The following is a 19,035-nucleotide window of genomic DNA, read 5'->3' as shown; positions in this document are numbered from 1 at the left end:
CACTTTGTTTGTGGTCCAATATTCTCCCATTCCCGTAGGCTTGAAATCTTGGGTCGTTAAAGACACTTAACGCTTCTGACATTTTCGCTTATATAGATTCTTCATATAACTACAGAAAAGAGTCTGAAAAAGGTGTCTGTTATTCTTAAGATTTTCACGGAAAAGTGACTGGAAAGGTCTATTTTTTACAAACTGTAAAGAACTAGCTTTAGAGTAAATTTTGCCAGTACCTCATCACTACCAATCTTCAAAGAAGCCGCCGGGATGTCCCCGGCTCCTACCAAGAACTACAATTCCCGCCGTACATTGCGATCTTCACAGCCTGAAAAAAATTACAATTGTGACGGCATTTCCGCCCTCCCAGGCGGCGAATGCCGGACTTTGTAGTTTGAGTTAACTTCTCTTTTGTGGCAGTCTTGGAAAAAGAAAATTAAGGCCAGACCAGTTGCTCTAAATTTGGCATTACGAAAGGGCATTTAAAGTAAGTTAATAGGATAACGTTTTAAAGTGAAATTTAGCGTCAGGTTTTTAATGTATTTCACGTACCGCCTTCCTCGTACTGCCGGGCCGGGAAGGGGAAGTGACGTGAATCCGGTGTAATGGCGGTGCGGTGTAGCTCCAGGTAATTACCGAACTCTAGACTCGCTTCAGGCAGCCAACCGAAGTGGGGTTGGCGGGTTGCCGGTTCGGGTGGGAATTTAAAGGGGACCAGGAGTAGGTGCCGCCCTGCTGGGACCGCCGTCGGCAGCGCCAGGGTATGCGTGGCTTTCCTCTAGGCGCCCGGGGCCCGCGAGGCCGAGGTGTGAGAGCCGGTCGGGCGGAGGAGTCTGAGCGGGTGGGAAGTGCTAGCGTGAGCTCTGTCCCTGACTGCGCGGTTCCTGGTGAGGTTCCTGCAGCTGTCTCTCTGCGGTGTCTTTGTTGCGGAAGTCTAGCGCTGCGCTGGGCCTCTTGTCTTGTCGGCGCGGATTACTTAGAGCTTCTCCAGTCGTTTGGAATTCCCAAGGGCCCTTTTTTAGTGTCCGGGCTCCAGGCGGTGGGAGTGGGATTAATGAACTGTAGTTAATTAGAAAATAGCGGAAGTTCCGCTCTTATGCCCCTTTCTAGCGTAATACACCTGTACAGCTTCTTTAGACTTTCATTAGTCGTTTCTTTTTCATTCATTTGCCCCCATGAAGGTGCTTTCTAGTATTTAGTCCTGGGGCTTTTCGTTCCTTTTTAAATGAGCTCTCTGCCGTCTTTTATCCTTCCATAAATTGATCTATTTCCAGTAAGGTGATACTCCCCAAGTTGGGTCTCCAGTGTGTCCAGACATCGAGCTTCGGATCCTACTATACACTTGTACATGTCGGTAGTAGTTCATTTCGCTGAGTCTAACTGCAGTAACCACTTTACTTATTTTGACTTAATCCTCACAAAGACTTTTTGAGATTGAGAAGGAAAAACTTTGAGAAAGAATATTCCAGATGCAAGAAATAAGTGGTGATTGAAAGCATAGTAAGAGTTCCCTTTACATTTTTAGGTGTCCCGCAGACTGACAATAGCAGATAGAAAAAACAAGCAGATTTGTCCTTCAGAAAACTAGTTAACCTACCTTCTCCTTCTCCTATTTAAGCTTGTTTTAGGATTGCCTGTGAACTTGGGAGTTAACCTCAATTATGGTCCTACTATAGAAAAGCGAATTTAGAATTGGCATTGAAAATGTGACTTCGTTCGCAGAAGCGTTGTGACAAGCATCATCTGTAGGAGAAGGAGACCTACTTGTGTTGATGCTGGATGATGGACTGGGAAGCCAAGACTCCAGTCTTGATTCAGCCCTTACTAGGTCTGTCACTTGGGGCACCTTACCTAACATCTCTAGTCTCAACTTCTTCATCTGAAAATGTGAATGATAATAATATCTAACTTAGTGAGTTGTTTTGAGGATAAAGGAAAATGATGTGTATAAGGCACTGTGCACAGTGCCTGACATAATGTAGCTATTATTGTTACTACTGTGATATAGTTGATGAGTTCTCTTGCCTCAGTTCTTGTCCTTTGGTTTTGAACGTTGCCCTTCCACTTTTAAGTGCCCATGCTGCTTTCATGGAGCATTTCCCACCTCATTTGGCTGGGGTCTGGTTAACTGTTCTCCCTGATGATTGTACATTGCCAGTTGGTATACATTAACGTCTTGTACCTGAGACCATCTAAGAGTGCACACATTTATAATGTTTGTGCCCTAACTTAAACATTATCTTCTGTTTGTTACCCACTTGTATCTAGAGACTGAATTTTGTACTACCTGATATGTCCCTAACTTGATATAAGTTATGGCTGGCCTAGAGCTAGTTTAAGAAAGAGGTAGTTATTTGCAATATGCTGATCCTACTGATGACTCTGTGGGCTTCCTTGTGGCATTTCTCTACCATCTAAACTTTGAAAATTTTAGCATGGGAAGTTGATAAAACAAAAAGGCCTCTGGCATGTTAGTTTCAGCAAATTTCTGGACTTACTAAATGTGTAGCCTAAATATTTTATCCGTGTATACATTTCCCAAGTGGACACTGGAAGAGATAATTCATTGCCTACAAGAAAGTGCAAATTTTCAAAGCATTTTCTTCAAAAATAATACATCAGGAGAGGAAGTGATGGATTAAAGCAAGCCTTTGCTATTTGTAGCCAAGTTAGTAAGTCTTTTCCCAGAGAACAGATACCAAAAAGATAGCATAAGCTGCCTCGGTCTGGAGACATTAGGGCTCCTGTGATTATAGAAGCTAATGGGAGCAAAATTATACAAAGAGCCCAAATGTCCACTGAGTGATGAATGGATAAAGAGGATGTATTATATATATTATATTGTGGTATATATATTACTCAGCCATCAAAAGGGATGAAACTTGGCATTTGCAATGACATGGGTGGAGCTAGAGTGCGTTATATTAAGCAAAATAAGTCAGAGAGGGACATCTGGGTGGCTCAGTCGGTTAAGCCTGTGCCTTCAGCTCAGGTCATGATCCCAAAGTCCTGGGATCAAGTCCCACCTTGGGTTCCTTGCTCAGCAGGGAGCCTACTTCTCCTCTGCCTCTCCCCACTGCTCTTGCTCTCTCCCTCTCTCTCTCTCACAAATAAATAAAATCTTAAAAAAAAAAAAGACAAATGCCATATGATTTGACTCATATGTAGTATTTAAGAAACAAAACAGGAACATAGGGGAAGGAAGGTAAAATTATATAAGACAAAAACAGAGAGGGAGGCATAGTTAAGAGACTGTTAACTATAGAAAAAAGCTGAGGGTTGGTAGAGGGGAGGTGGGCAGGATAATGGGCCAAATAGGTGATGGGCATTAAGGAGGATACTTGTAATGAGCACTGGGTGTTATATGTAAGTGATAAATCACAGAATTCTACTTTTGAAACAAATACTACACTGTATGTTAACTAACTTGAATTTAAATAAAAACTTGGAAGATAAAAAATAAAACTCATCTTGAGGGAGAAATGAGGGAGGAAGAAACTCAGTGAAGATTCGTATTTTTCTTAACTTTGGGCCTAATTCAAATGAATCAGGATAGACAGAGTTCAGCTCTTCAGGTGAAAAGTCACCCTGTGACTCCTTCCCTCAATTATTTTATCAAGACAGTTTTACTCTAGATTTGGTGACAGTTGCCTCAGTAATGGAATGTAGTGCTTTGTATCCAGGGGCTACTTCATAAATTTCTCAGTGGAGGCCACCACTTCCAGGTTTTCTTTAAAAACTTAGATTGTGGTTGACTAAGTGGCCCTTTAATTAATAATCAGGCCACTTTCAAAGCTGTGCTGTGAGTGTTGGCAGAATATCAGCCAAGCAGGCAAGCAGAGGAACACATTTTTGGGGACAAGGAATAAAGTGGTATGAATGTTTGAAGGCATGAAGTATATTCAATAATAGACATGGTTTAGTAAGTTGAAGTAACTATGTTCAGGGTCAGATTTCCTCTTGCAATGCGTTTAAAGGAACTGGTTCTTGTTTTTGTTTTTCTTTTTTTTTTTTTAAGATTTTTTGTTTGTTTGTTTGTTTGTTTTTCATCTCAATAGGGAAGTTTATTCAGGGAGCTCTCCAAGTTAACATGGAGTGAAGACAAGGGATAACGCTTGATAATAGTGCTATCTTGATGCAGTTGATGGCAAACATTTTGGGGGTTCCTCGAAATCAGGGTTGATAGGTGAGACAAGTCTGTTGTGGTATTCTTTGGTAAAGCATCTGTCAAAATATCATTATAGGGAGTTCTGTGTAGGAAGAAATAGGGATAATCATTAGAAGTCTACATGCCCTCCCCACATATTTAATTTTAGAATTGGAACCTATTAAGTGGCAAGCACAGTCCTAGGTTCTCGATACACAGTAGTGACCGAGAACCTCAGAATCCAGGGATCTCATTCAAGGTCTTTTCATGCTTTAGCTTTTTGAATCTCATGTTCCATCTCATTTCTGCTCAGTCTTCTGTATATACTCTGTACTCTGCTCAAACAGCTGAGAATCCCCTAAACTCTTTTATGTCTGGAGTCTTTACACATGCTGATTTTTCCCCTTTCCATATGGGAAGTGACCTTTCTTCTCCCCCACCCGTGCTCCTACTTGTTCTTTAGGTGTCAGCTTCTAGAACCACTTCTTTCTGTATGCGCTAGATCCACTTGGTTGCACTTCCTCTTTTCCAGAAGTACTATGTCTACATCGCTACAGTACTTGGACTTTTCTTCTTTGCCTGAGGATGGGAACTTTCATCTCTTAGACATCAGTACCTCGTGTGCACTGTAATGTACGTATCTCCTCACTATTCACAGACACTGCCTTTAATCTCTATTCTTGATTTCAAAGAATAGGGGATAAAGTAAAAAACTAGAAAGAAAAAGACCATGACCATACTGCTCTTTCTCTTAACCTTATATGTTCTTATTTTTTTCTGTAAGTACTTTACTGTACAACTTGTCAAGGTGTCAGTTTTCACTCCATCCTCATCGTTTTTGTAGTCCTGTTTACCTGTTTGTGTTGTACAAAGTTTCTCAATTTTTATGACCTCACGGAAGAGTCTCTTCTGCACAAACTCGAACTTTAACACACAATGAACAAGGAAGCATTCAGTGGCTAAAAAGAAACACTAGAGCTATTTCTTGACTACAAGTCTGTTCCTTTACTGTTAAGTGGTGAGGGTTACAGTATAGATTTGAAATTTAAGGTTTTGTCTCTTTTTTGTATTTCTGAAAATTGATGTGAACTTAGTTTAGTCACTAAACCAAGAAAACCCGGAATGATAATATTTGTTCAGTGAATGAAGATGCTGGAGTTAGTGAGGAAAGTTAAATCCTGTTGCCATGCAGTTGAATTGTGAACCAAGGGATATATGGGCAAGATGAGGTGGGCTTTGGAGAATATAAATACAAGTGACTGAGGGTACTGTAGGTGCAGAGAGCTCCCTTAGGATTTGTTTTTATTCAATAATTAAAGGAGTGCTACTGAACAATAATTATATGTAGAAATAGATTGTTGATAATTGGTCCATTGAGACAGAATTTCCATTTAAAAGCTTAAAAGGTAACTTGAAAAGCATGAAATAATATTGAATATATTGTGGTGGAATGTGCTTTTAATTTAAGGACAAGGTTTCCCTGTGGGCAGCTTTGCAGATATTTAAAGGAAACTTTTGTCCTGTATGGGTGAAATATAATGGAAATGGACAAGTTTGATGTATACATAAATAATTAATATTTTAGAAGCAAGTTGGAAAAGTTCTTATAACTAGACATAAAGAAGACCTTGTGAGAAATGTTACTGGGAAGGTCAAAAAAAAATTGCCTTCCTCTGAAATGAGATTAAAGTTGTCTGATTATGGAAGCGTTTGAAACTGAGCCTTCCCCATATCTTCTTCTGTATACAGTAGCAGAGAGAATGAGGAGGGGGAGTAGATTTGATTCTTTGTCCTATTTATAAACTTGAAGGTAGAAATATTAAGATTTGGTACTAATTGGGAGGAAAGAAAAGGAAATTGTCACTTAGCTGGCTTTGTAGGTAGTATCTTAGAGGAAGAGAGGTGTTTGAGGAGAAGAGGAAATGGTGATTACCAAAACTTCCCTAGTTCTGAGGGCCTTTGAGGCGTCCACATGGATTGATTTTTTTTTTTTCTATAGACATTTGGACATAAAGGTTTGGACCTCTGTAGAGAAGATGAGGCGAAAGTAAAAGTCATTCTTGTAAATGTTAGTTGAAAGTGTGAGGATGGAGATAGTCTTCCAGACACAATATGGAGAAAGAAAAGATAAAGACTATTCATTTGTTCATTTAACAAATATAGATTGAGGGCTTTCTGTATTAGGAAAATGGAAATGAGAAAAACAGTCAAAATGCATAAACAAAGATTAAATTCTACAGGATAGTAAATGTTAGAGGGGTAGACAGGAGAAGAGAGACAAGGAAAACCAGATAAATGTGGTCTTTTCAAGAAGAGAGATTTAGCAGTACCAGTTGCTAGACCAGTGTCAGGTAAAAGAAGGAAGTGGCCCCTGGATTTAGCAACAGGAAAGTCATTGTATAACTTTAATAAGTACTATGGAGTAGTGGGAGTAGAAAAGCAAACTGTGTAGTTTAAAAGGGGTTAATGGAAGATTAAGAATTATAGGCATCAAGTGTAGACACATCTGTCAAAATAAATATTAATAAAAATTTGACTTTGTAGGAAAAGAGAAAGAATGGAACTTGAGAGGGAACAGGAGAAAGGAAATTTGCCCCATAGATGTCATAATTTAGATTTAAATGAATCAGTAAAGTTCAGTATGTAGAATTTTTCTTGAAAACCAACTAAATTGGAAAATAAAGAAAAAGCCGATAGAAATTTTGAAACAAAAAAATTGACAAATTCCTGTTCTTAAAGAACCTACATTCTGGTGAAAAGGAGCACATTAGAGAATCTTCCTATGTCCCAACAAAATAATTTTTTTTTAATTAAGTAGCATGCTGAAATGGTCATCTCACTTTTCGATTTATTTGGTTAAGTACAGACCATTTTGTGCCAACTTCATGATACTGGGAAATGAATGAAGGATAGTAACTCCTCATTTTATAATGAATAATTTTAGTATGGCTGTTGGTATCACTGAGTTCATTAAAATGTTAAGAAATTCTATATTTCTCTACACAGAGTCAGAAACTAATCAAAGTCTTTTATATTTTGTCCATTCCTATATAAAGAAAAACAGTAATGCAGGTTAAAAACAGTCTGTACAACTTTCATCCCTGTACTTGAACACGGGAATCTTCAGTCATTCAAATGGGTCTGAGTCAAAAAGCACACCTGATTTATTCATTGACAAGGAAGCAAACAACAGAGAGTACAGGTCTCCCAATTATTTATAATTCTTGGAACCAGAACTGTTTGACATTCACAGTTTTTCAGATTTTAAAGAAATATAATGCACATATATTTATGAAGTAATCACTCTTTTGGGATCCAGGGTAACATCTTCTAATCAAACACATTAGTATTTCTGGGAAGAGTCACCTTAAGTCTCAGGTTGGTACCAGATGAATTTCCCTTGAGCTTAAGAAAAATCTTTGGAAGTTGTGCTGACCACAGCATAATGTATAGAGTTGCTAAGTCTATATGTTATACACCTGAAACTAATATAACATTGTGTGTCAACTATACTTCTATTTTAAAAAGGATAAAGAAAAACCTTTGTGTTTTCAGAGCTTTTCAGATTTTATAATTGTAGGTAAGGGGTTGTTACTTGTACCTAGTGACTTTTTCTCAAAATGATAATAGTGTTTGGGGACTTTTATTTTCTTGAAATTGTAGAACTATGCTGAATCAAATCACAAAATCATTTTTCCTTATGTGACATATTATGGGGCATATTTCTCACTAATATGTACCCATTTTTAAAAATAACAAGAAAAAACAGTAGGAAAGCTTTTTTTTTTTAATTTTATTTATTTATTTGACAGAGATAGATCACAAGTAGGCAGAGAGGCAGGCAGAGAGAGAGAGAGAGAGGGAAGCAGGCTCCCTGCTGAGCAGAGAGCCCGATGCAGGACTTGATCCCAGGACCCTGAGATCATGACCTGAGCCAAAGGCAGCGGCTTAACCCACTGAGCCACCCATGTGCCCCAGGAAAGCTGTTTTCTTAAACAAAAGATTTTTTTGTTCAATACAGATATGTAAAGGCCATAGCAATCTTGTCATAGTTATGACATATATAAGTTAAGAAATGTAGCCAACCTGTTTTCCATATCTGTTGCCTGGGAAGGAAAATCACCATGTGGAAGGCCCAGGGGGTTGGGTCCTATTTGGGGATTTTCTTGAGGATCCCATTATCACCTCCCACCCCCATTCAGTTTTGCATTTAGAACATATTTCAAACTAGTTTTTCTTTTGAATACTGTTTAATATTATCATTTTCCCAGCTGAACAACTAAGTTGGGTATGTTTGTTTGTTTTTTTAACTCTGTTACAATGGTTGAAGTTTGCCAAGTGTGCTGCTATGTAGAATGCTGGAGAGCAAACTAAAGGGAATCTACTTTGTTGACTCCCTTTTAATTTTTGATAGTAAGTTACAGCAAGTTCCTTTTATATTGGTTGAGGACACCTAAGGGCCAATGGTAAGAGTACTCAACCAAAGTCATTGAGAAACCAGTGCATTTCAACCATTAGTTGAGTATAAATTTTTGAGATAATTGCAGAATTTACAATTTCATAGTTTCCAGTTAACAGCCTAAAGTGCATCCTACAATTGTTATTAAATATTTTGCTTTCTGATGCTTGCTGAACTGATAGGAAAATTATTTCTAAACTTCGTCTCCTTATTATAAAATACCCTCCTTGTTCAGGGGAGCAGGTGTGGTTTTGCTGAGTTGCTTACTTGTGACAGGAGAGAGAAATTTAATAATTCATCATAAAATCCACACAGTGATACTAGGAAGATCAGTGAGAGCTATAAACTCTAGATAAATTGCTCTCCTTGCTGGAATTTCCAATTAGTCTAAGTATCAAGCATGCACATGTTGAACTCTCAGAATTTCCCTATGGGCATATTCTGTATAAATCTGGACGATGATAGGACTTTATGCATTTTGTGTTAGAACTGTAGTAGCAGTCTACTTTATAATATTGTCAATTTCACAGTTACATTTTGGGACATGGAACTCTAACAGATTGTGTTTGATTGCCAGAAAATTACTTGCTGATGATGGACAAAGGGTGGAAAGGGAGAGATGATACACACTGATCAGAAAGAAAACTCATCAAGTTTAGATAAGTAAGGTAATTTGAAATAAAATACACAGAAGATTGCTGTGTGTATATATGTTTAGGTAAGTTGAGAAGAGAAGCCAGGTTTCAGAACCAAGGAAGATGTTAAATTTTGCACAATAGAGTTAAGTGACTTATTTGCTTAAAGAGTGAATTCTAGCTATGTTGATTAAATAAAGGGAATCTTTAAAATACTATTTTGTATGTTTAAAAAGAAGTAGATAGGGCCTTATATTAATATCAATACCTTTGCTCTCTGGAACTTTGGGCAAATGGATCAGTTTAGGATAGGAAAATTTTCTATATCTGTTTACATTGTGTAGTTTACCAATTTGGTGTCAGTATATTAATGTTACCATTTTTTTTTTTTTTAGATTTTATTTATTTATTTGACAGAGAGAGAGAGATCACAAGTAGGCAGAGCAGCAGGCAGAGGGGGAAGCAGGCTCCCCGCTGAGCAAAGAGCCCGATGCTGGGCTTGATCCCAGGACCCCAGGATCACGACCTGAGCCAAAGGCAGAGGCTTTAACCCACTGAGCCACCCAGGTGCCCCATTGTTACCATTTTCATTGGGTTGCAATATCAGATGGTTTGGGCATCAGAAAAACCTTTTGGATTTTAGCTCTGCCATTTACTAGCTATAATTGACTTGGACACGTTGTTTTAAATCTTCTAACCTCAGTTCTCCCATTGAAAAATGAGGTTAAGGGGCACCTGGGTGGCTCAGTGGGTTAAAGCCTCTGCCTTCAGCTCAGGTCATGATCTTGGGGTCCTGGGATCGAGCCCCACATGGGGCTCTCTGCTCAGCAGGGAGCCTGCTTCCCCTCTCTCTCTCTGCCTATCTCTCTGCTTATCTCTCTGCTTACTTGTGATCTCTGTCAATAAATAAAATCTTAAAAAAAAATAGAAAAATGAGGTTAAAAAATAAAGCAAGATAATTATGAAGATTGAGTAAGAAGATACAAATGAAATGCTTAGTGTTGTATCTTTGTGGCTGCAGTAATTTATCACTCTATTATTGCTGTTAATATAAATTATACATTTCAGAATTCTAAAATGGGAAGTATATGTACTTAATTGGTTAATCTCTGGATATCTCAGGAATCTTATTGTAATGTGCTCTATAGTGTCAATGGTGAATTAGTTTGTTGAAGAGCTGCTGTATACATTGACAGCTCTCCTACTGGCTGGTTTTGAACAGTAATGGTTAGCCTACATTCACCAGTGCACATCAGCTTTGGGACACCAACCATTTTAGTATTTTTAATTGACTTTTGTATCAGTGGAACACGTTTATATAGTTGAGGAAGATACTTAAAAAAATTTTTTAATGTATTTATATTAGAGAGCCCCCATGCGTGAGAGTGGGGGAGGGGCAGAGAGAGAGAATCTTTAAGCCAGACACCCCGTGAGCATGGAGCCTGATGTAGGGCTTCATCTTACATCCCATGAGATCACAACCTGAGCCAAAACCAAGAGCCAGATGTTTAACTGACTGAGCTATCCAGGCACTCCAGAAAATACTTTTTAAAAGTTTGCATATTATTGGCATTAGAGCTGAAAGTATCTCCATTATCAACTTGAGCACAGTATTTAGGTAGCAGGTGATTTTAAAATGAGTCTTATTTCAGGTACATACTAAGATAAGTCCTCACGAATAGAAAATATGTAATAAGGATTTAAATAATGCCACGAGTCCATATCCAACCCTATCTTTTCTTCCCCAAAAAACCACGATGTGAATATACTAATAATTTCAGCAAGTTCACAATCGAGTTGGATTAGAAAATGTTCATCCTTTATGCAGAAATAAGAACTTCAGCTCATCCTCCATTTTAAAAGGAAAGTTGGGTAGAATTTATTAGTCCTTTGAGTTAGTACTGAATTCAAGTTAGTAACATGGGTTCTACTATATAAATATATCCCATTTTAGAGAAGGGAAATTGTTCAACTCCGGATCTAAACAAAGGCCGCACATTACATTAACTCTGTTAAGTCTCTTTTGTTCTGTAATAACTATCCTGCTTTTTTTCCTTCTTTTTCTTCTTTTGTCCCCCTTGCATTGAATTGTTTGAGAAACTGGGTCATTTGTCATATATGTTAAAGCTCATCAGTGAGTAATCACCAATAATATACCTAATTAATAATCAAAGTCAAATTTATTAATTTGATGCAGCAAGGGAGACAACAAACATACTCTGAGGGACCATGGAGTACCTCAAAAAGGGGGCTTAAGAAGGGTACTTACACACCTTGTGAGAGTAGAGGTAGTTATCAGAAAGTCCTGTGGACAATGAGTTACTGATTAATTTATGTGATAATATTAGAATATTAGAGAGTAGAATCCTCCATGGAAGTATAATACAGAATCAGTTTTATAAGGACTTAGTCATTGATTATCCTGGACATAAGAACAAATTAAGGACACTGACAATTCTCCAGGCTTTTAATTTGTCCATAAAGTATTAGGCAGAAATTGTAAACTAATGAGTTGCTAGAACAGTAGATGGTCGTATCTTTAGAACATACAGGTTCTTGCAGACATTTTGCGATCTTACTTTGGAACAGATGGATCTAAAGTAACTAGAAATAAGAACTTGACCATAGCTAATCCATGATAAGTATATTGTGACTTAAACTGGCATATTTCTGATTTGCAAATTAGTGGAATCCATTTTACAAGTAGTGATTTACATTTCTTTTGTTAGTTCTCTCTTCAAGCTGTCATCAGGGTTATTTTTAAATTTTATTAGTACCCCTGTTTACTCAGCCTAAGCTGCAGAATAGACCATTATCTTCTGGAAATGCAATCAGTCCATATCTACACTGTTTTTCAGTGGGTCATGATCATGTATCAGGTTTGTGATTGTCATAATATCTCTAGTGGAAGATTTTCTTGCTGTTTGTGTAAAATGATCATTTGACATTATGGTGGCTGCACTGCATTTAAGACTCTGGAGATCCCACATTGGTGATTGCAACATAGACCAACTGTACCGGGATTATTATATTATCCCTTATTTTCCAAAATCTGAACCTTTCAGAAAATAACCAAGTGACTTTTCCTGTAAATTGTATATGAGTTATTTTGCTTTGTCAGTATCTGAAGAATTAACACCAAATCTGGAGATTGTCAAGGACAAGGATCTTGAAGTACCATGATGAAAAGGCCTAAAAGTCTAGTAATCATTTAGAAATATGTTGTCCAGTATGTAAAACTCTTACAAAAATGATTTTCTCAAATCCACTGGGCACATATGAAGTGCTCAATAGCCACATGTGGCCAGTAGCTATTGTGTTAATGAAGTGGTGACTGACGGTGTAGAATATGAATTTTCCATCAATGCAGAAAGTTCCATTGTACAGATTTAGAAGCATCAACCAGCAGAGAGGGAAAAAAATAAATGAACAAGAGGACAAAAACCAAAAATATGCAAAGAAATAGCATTGCTAGCGTCAGGGGACGGAGAGCCTTATTCTGATAGCGTTAGGCAGTAGTAGTTTTCAGTGTTTTCTGCTTCGGGACCCAAAAAGTCCTGGAAATCAGTCACGGGTGATGTGTAGTGGTGATCACAGCAGCAGTGTCCATCAGGTTATTTCCTGTAAATAGTGAACAGTACTGAGTAGAGTCTTTCACACAGATTTCTTTTAATGTTCCTTCTGCATAATTCAGTTCTTAATGTTAGTTTATAGAAGTATTTAGGTGACTGTAGGGAAGCAGAAACTCCTGTGGACAATAAGTAACTGATTAATTTGTCTGATAATATTAGGATATAAGAGAGTGGAATCCTCCATGGAGATAAAATATAGTATCAATCTTATAAGGACTTAGCACTGATTATCCTAGACATAAGAAAAAATTAAGGACACTAACAATTCTCTAGGCTTTTAATTTGTCTATAAAGTGTATTCCAGATCTCACTAATTAATAAATATATTTAAACCTATAGGCAAAAAAATTTTATGGGAATTTTTTCAGTCCTTATATATGAATATATGTGAAATTTGTATCGAGTTTACCTAGGAAGGTAGTTAATGTAGATTTTTTTCTCTTTTCTTGTCTCAATTTTTCATGTCTTACATTCATTTTAAGAATAATAAAAGCACTTTATAAACATATTTTGTCATCTGAATTACTCCATTTCAGTGCTTAAATTTGTGCTCCTGCCCATGTTGCAGTAGATAATGTTACTTAATTATTATGGCGTATATCTTAAACTCCCAAAGAACCTGTGCTGTGGTAGTCATTGCATAACCAGTGAGAATTTTCTCCCTATGAGTTGGTGCCAGAATGTCTCAGATTTAAAAATCACTGATACTGATATTCTTTTGCATCCATATATATGCTTCTTACCAGTGAGTTAGTATGGATTAATACATTTGGAATGTATGTGTCCCTTTCCAAATGATTATTGACTTTGTATTTCACTGTTAGGGAGGTAGGCTATGAAGTCTCTGTATTTTATCTAACTAGTTCATGGTTTACAACAAATTGAGAACCAAGATTTCTCATCCAAAATTGGAAAGCTGAGGAAACCTGGGGAAGAGTTGGATACTGGAAATACCTTGGGGATGCTTTCATAGAATCAGCATGCCTAGGCATGCCCTCTGTCCACGCATATGTACATACTTACACACCTGATGTAGTAAGTCAGCTGAGCCCCCATATAGGTACTAGTACTTACATCAAACAGGTATATCATGTATACTCCCATCTACATACACTGTAACCCCTCAAGATTTAATTTTTGCTTTAAAGAGACCACCCTATTTTTTCTTAACTTTATTTCTTTATTTGACAGAGAGAGATCACAGGTAGGCAGAGAGGCAGGCGGAGAGAGCGGGGGAAGCAGGCTCCAGCTGAGCAGAGAGCCCGATGCGGGGCTTGATCCCAGGAGCCTGGGATCATGACCTGAGCTGAAGGCAGAGGCTTAACCCACTGAGCCACCCAGGCGCCCCGAGACCACCATATTTTAAGTGAAGGAAAAAGTAGCCTTTTATGCTTCCTGAGAAAGTTACCGTTTCTTCATTCATTTTTCAAGTCTCCAACTGATATCCTTTACCTACAGCCTGAGAACTCTTGCATTTCTTGTAGTACAGTTCTGCTCGTGATACATTCTCTTACTTTCTCTTAGTTTTCTTTTGTTTCTTTTAATTAGTAAATGTCTATTTTCATTCTTAAAATTTATTTTTGCTGCAATTGTAGGGTAATAAGTTTTTTATCTTTCAGCACTTTTAAGATTGTTTGTCTTCTGGTCTCCCTAGTTTCTGATGAGAAGTCAGCAGTAACTTTGAATGGTTATTTCCTTGTATGTAATGCATTTTTGCCCCTCTTGCTGCTCTCAGCATTTTCTGTTTATCTTTGATTTTCAGCAGTTTGACTATTGACCATTATCTATGACCATGTCCATAGGGGTGGTTTTCTTTGTATTTTTTCTACCTAGGATTCCCTGAGCTTTATGAATCTGTAAATTTATGCACTTTGCCAAATATGGGAGAAATTCCCTATTTTTTGAAATTTTTTTTATTCCATTTTTCCTCTCTTTCCTTCTTGGACTTCAATTACACAGGTATTATGTCCTTTGATACTATCCCACATGTCCCTGATATTGTTCATTAAATTTTTTTTGTCTCTCTGTTTTTAGATTGGTTAATTTCTTTTGATTTTACTTTACATTCATTGACTTTTTTTTAATCTCCATTTTGCTGTAAGTTTTTAACCAGCGAATTTTTTACTTAATGTATTTTTCAGTTTTAGAAATTCATTTTGGTTCTATTTTCTTTTTCTTTTTGTTTTCTTTTGCTTTGTTTTTGCTAAACTTTCTTATTTTTATTCCTTGCAAGCATGTTTTCCTTTGCACTTTTGAATAAGCTTTAAAAACCTTGTATGCCAATTCCAACATCTGGGTCATGTCAGTGTTGGTCTTTGATTGTCTTTTTTTCTTAAGCTTAGACCACAGTTTTCTGATAAGTTATTTTTAATTGTATCCTGGGCATTGTTACTGTTATGTTAAGACTGTAGATTCTGTTATATTCCTTTGAGGAGTGGTGACTTTTTAGGTAATTAACTTGGTTAGTCTTAAATTGTAAGTTCTCTTAGGTGGCTGTTCATATCACAATTCACTTCTTTGATCCTTAGTAATACTCTGTTTTGCACATGTGTTGGTTTAGAGGTGGTCAGAGATTTGGGCACCTTGGGCTCCTCTCTGGCTGTTTCCCTGATGTGCATGCCCTCGAGGCATGTTAGTCTGACTGCAGCTACAAATACAGAAGTGGTAATGTGCTTTAGATTGCAATTATCTTTTATAGATTATTTGTAAATAATCTCATATATATTGTTTGTAAGAACTTTGATGCCATGCCAACCGCTGTAAGAGAAATTTTTCTTAACCTAATCATTTGTGTACTTCCCTATCTGCATTAAATGATAGTCGCTCTATGTCACTTTATAGTGTCAAGATTATTTGTGTATGTGATCTAGTGGAAAAAAAATTTAATTGAGTATCTTTAGGCTAAGTTTCTAGTTATAGGTTCCCCACTAACTGGTAGTATAGCTTAGGACATTGAAAGGACTTACCCGACCTTCAGTACTTTTGTCTTTAAAAAGGAATTGAACTGGATGATCTATAATCCTTTCTGGCATTCAAATACAAACATTTTCCTAGTTGTATTCAGTTATTTTGGTACTAGGGACAGTTCTTTCTGATATTCTCTACCTCTTTTAATTCTCTTATTTTCTTCTATCTCATTTGATTTTTGTGATTTCATTACAGTACACAAAACCATAAACCACTTAGATATGCAATTACAATTAAGTACTCAAATGGTAGTTCTCTGTTAACATAAGTAGCAATTCAGCATTTTTCAAAAATTCCTAAAATATAATTAACAGATGGATACTGAAAAAATTTTTGTTTTAGCATTTAATGTTGATGACTAGGTTTATTCTGAGCCAAATAACTTAGTTCTCACACCTGCATGACTAAAGTCATGTGCCTTTGATAGATTACGTTAAAATTTAATTATTTTAATTTAACACCTTGTATTTTTACTCAGCATATTTATTTTTGAGTGATTGTTATAAGAACATTGGATAATTCATTCTTAGTTTATATAAAAACATGGGATATTTTATACTCCGTTTGTATAGATTTTATCTTATATAATTATTCTGTTCACTTATTTTTTTATAATATCACAGTACTATTTTATAATGTGGGTTTAGGTGTCCCTCATGAAAGCAATTTGAATAAAGTTATCTGACATCAGTTATTAAATTAATTTTTGTTCCTCTCAGTCATTAGACTAAAATACCTTATGGTGCTTAATAAGCCCTTATTATTTGCTCTCTTATGCAGAGTCTTTTCTGTGATTGTGTTCTTTATACATTGGTATGTGAAACTGTTTAAGGAATTTCTGAATTTTTATTTAATTATTGATTATATATCTATGTCTACTAATTAAGAAAAATGGTCAAATGTTCATTGTGTGTAAATAATAAGCTGTTATGTCAGATACATTTTATCACTGTTAACAAAGCTTTCTTTGGTATACCTTTCAGGTGACATTTGCAGACAAAAAAAGTTAAACTGTCAAGGAATTCATACCATTTTCTACCTGTTACTTGGAACAACTTAAGGAGTCTTTGATTTATCAGATCAGTTGGCAACAGAAAATGAAGAGTAGCGTGGCACAGATAAAAGTAAGTGTTTGAAATTTATAATGAAGAACATAAACTTGTATCAAAAAATGCATACCTAGAACTAGGACATTAGAACCAGACAGTAGAAAGGCATCATACACATATCTAACTTACACAATTTCAAGTGTAGCCACATGGTCACATAGAAGCAGTAGTGTACAAGAGGGCAAATGAGAGAACGTGGAAGATGTATGATGTGTGTGTATCCATGTACATGTATGCATGTATGTCTATCATTGCCTCCACAAATCAAGAAAGTGCATGTGAGTGAGCACCTGCAAAAGAATAATTAACAGGGCAGGGAATTCCACCATTCTTCTTAAAGATTATACTTCCCTGAATGAGCATGAAATGGAAGACAGGCATCTCCTTCCTTAGTTAATCATAGTTCCTGCATGTCTATCTACAGGGGAGACTCTTACTGGTGCATAAACAAGCTCTTTATTCTGTGTTCTCCGTTAGACATTATACACTCATTTATTCAACAAATATTCACTGAATTCTTATGTCCTAGTGACTATTCTAAGCACTTTACATAAAATGGTGAACAAAACAGAAATCCGTGGTCTCGTGGAGTTTGTGTTCTAGTGTGGGAAGACGGAAAATAAATTATAAACTTAATCCATAAGTAAAAGGTGTAGGATAGTGGTATTAAGAGCTAAATTTATGCTACAGACAAAAGATATGGGGTAATGTTGATCATTAGCATTGGGGGTTGCAATGTTGGATAGGGAGGGCCCACTGAATAGGTAGCCATTTGAGCAGACTCTTGAAGGATATGAGGAAGTTAGCCATGCAAATAACTGGGAAAAGAGTATTCCAAGCAGGCGGAACAGCAAGTATAAAAACAAAGAGTCTAGTGTGGCCGAGGCAGGTTATAAGAAAGGGAGAATAATAGATGCAGTCAGGGCAGTAACAGGAGCCAATAACTCTGTCTACTCAGAACTGTTCCTCTGACTGTCAGTGGACTTAGCAGGAGAGCAAACCATTCCACTTCTATTCAACTGCACAGATTACAAGCAGACACATCATGCCTTGGATCTTGGAATCAGTAAAGGGGAAGGTATATTTTTATTTAATTACAGATCTAGGCCCTGCTCCCTTCCTCTCTCCTCCACCAGTTCTGCACCCCTAAACCACCTTCTTTAAAGAGAAACAGTAAACTGAGCTTAGCAGGGGACACTAGGAACTAGCCCTGGTGCCTGGTAAGTATTTAATAAACAGAATTGATAGACTTACAGACTGGGGCTGGCTCTGCCGCCATCTTTGCTAAATTCTGTAGGGTATAAGGCTTGGTAGACACCCAGCCCATGCTTGGAGATCTCTTTTGGTGGGAGTTCACTATCTCAAGCTAGACCTATCTGTCAGTAGATACTTTCATATATCGTTCTGAAATCTGCCTCTTTGGGGCTTGTACTCATTGGTCCAGTGGCACTTAAGCAGTTAATTAATTGTGGACCTAGTAGCCGGTAAACTGTGCTGAAAGTTGGCGACATAAAGAAAGCGGAGAACTGGTGTGGAACTGGCTCTTGATTGAGCCATGTTAGACGAGAGCACTCAGATTTAGCCGGATACCTTTTCCACAGAGGGAGATGTGTCTAGTCTTTTCAGAATCCTCTTCCTACTCCTCTTACACTGTGCTTTCTCTACCTTTACCTCCTGTGGTCCTGATGGGTCCTCGATGGCACCGTCCCATCCTAGGAGTGGGTATCTTCTTCAGTCAGCATGCCCTCCAAGCTTAGTGGCTCAGCTCTGTCTACCAGTTTGTAGCCTAGTCTGCCTCCTTTTCTCTATCCTGTTAGCCACAAACAAGTCTGCTAGCTGGGTGGGGCCCATTTTTACCTCAGGTAAAGCTCACATCTTCCCCTCAGTGTTCTCAGGACTCATTTGCTGGGTTCAGGAGGGTTCAGCTGAGGATCTTTGTTTTTCCACTGATCCTTAGCTATCAAGAACCAAGTTTCCTACTTGTTTCAGCCCTTCCTCTCCTTGCTGTTAAAGACTGGTTCCTGAGCCTAGTGGTTGCTCAGAGGTCTGGACTCAGGCTCCCTGCTCCACTCACCTTTTCATACTGCTGTCT

The 19,035-nt window shown here is 37.4% G+C and overlaps 1 protein-coding gene across 2 annotated transcripts in view; it reads left to right on the top strand.

Moving 5' to 3' along the window:
- Positions 1–532: 532 nt before the first annotated feature.
- The window catches only part of CWC22 (CWC22 spliceosome associated protein homolog), a 57,061-nt gene continuing 38,558 nt past the window's right edge, over positions 533–19,035 (top strand). For both annotated transcript variants that reach the window (XM_032856045.1, XM_032856044.1), the window contains exons 1-2: positions 533–622; positions 16,818–16,958. Coding sequence is in view for 1 of the 2 variants with exons in the window: in XM_032856044.1 (XP_032711935.1) it covers positions 16,932–16,958 (27 nt within the window). In the remaining variant the exon portion in view is untranslated. The remainder of the gene's footprint in view (positions 623–16,817; positions 16,959–19,035) is intronic.

Source organism: Lontra canadensis, unplaced genomic scaffold, assembly GCF_010015895.1.
Source record: "Lontra canadensis isolate GAN:19392208 unplaced genomic scaffold, GSC_riverotter_1.0 scaffold11, whole genome shotgun sequence".
Classification (NCBI taxonomy): Eukaryota; Metazoa; Chordata; class Mammalia; order Carnivora; family Mustelidae; genus Lontra; species Lontra canadensis.
This window is presented reverse-complemented; position numbering and strand designations above follow the sequence as displayed.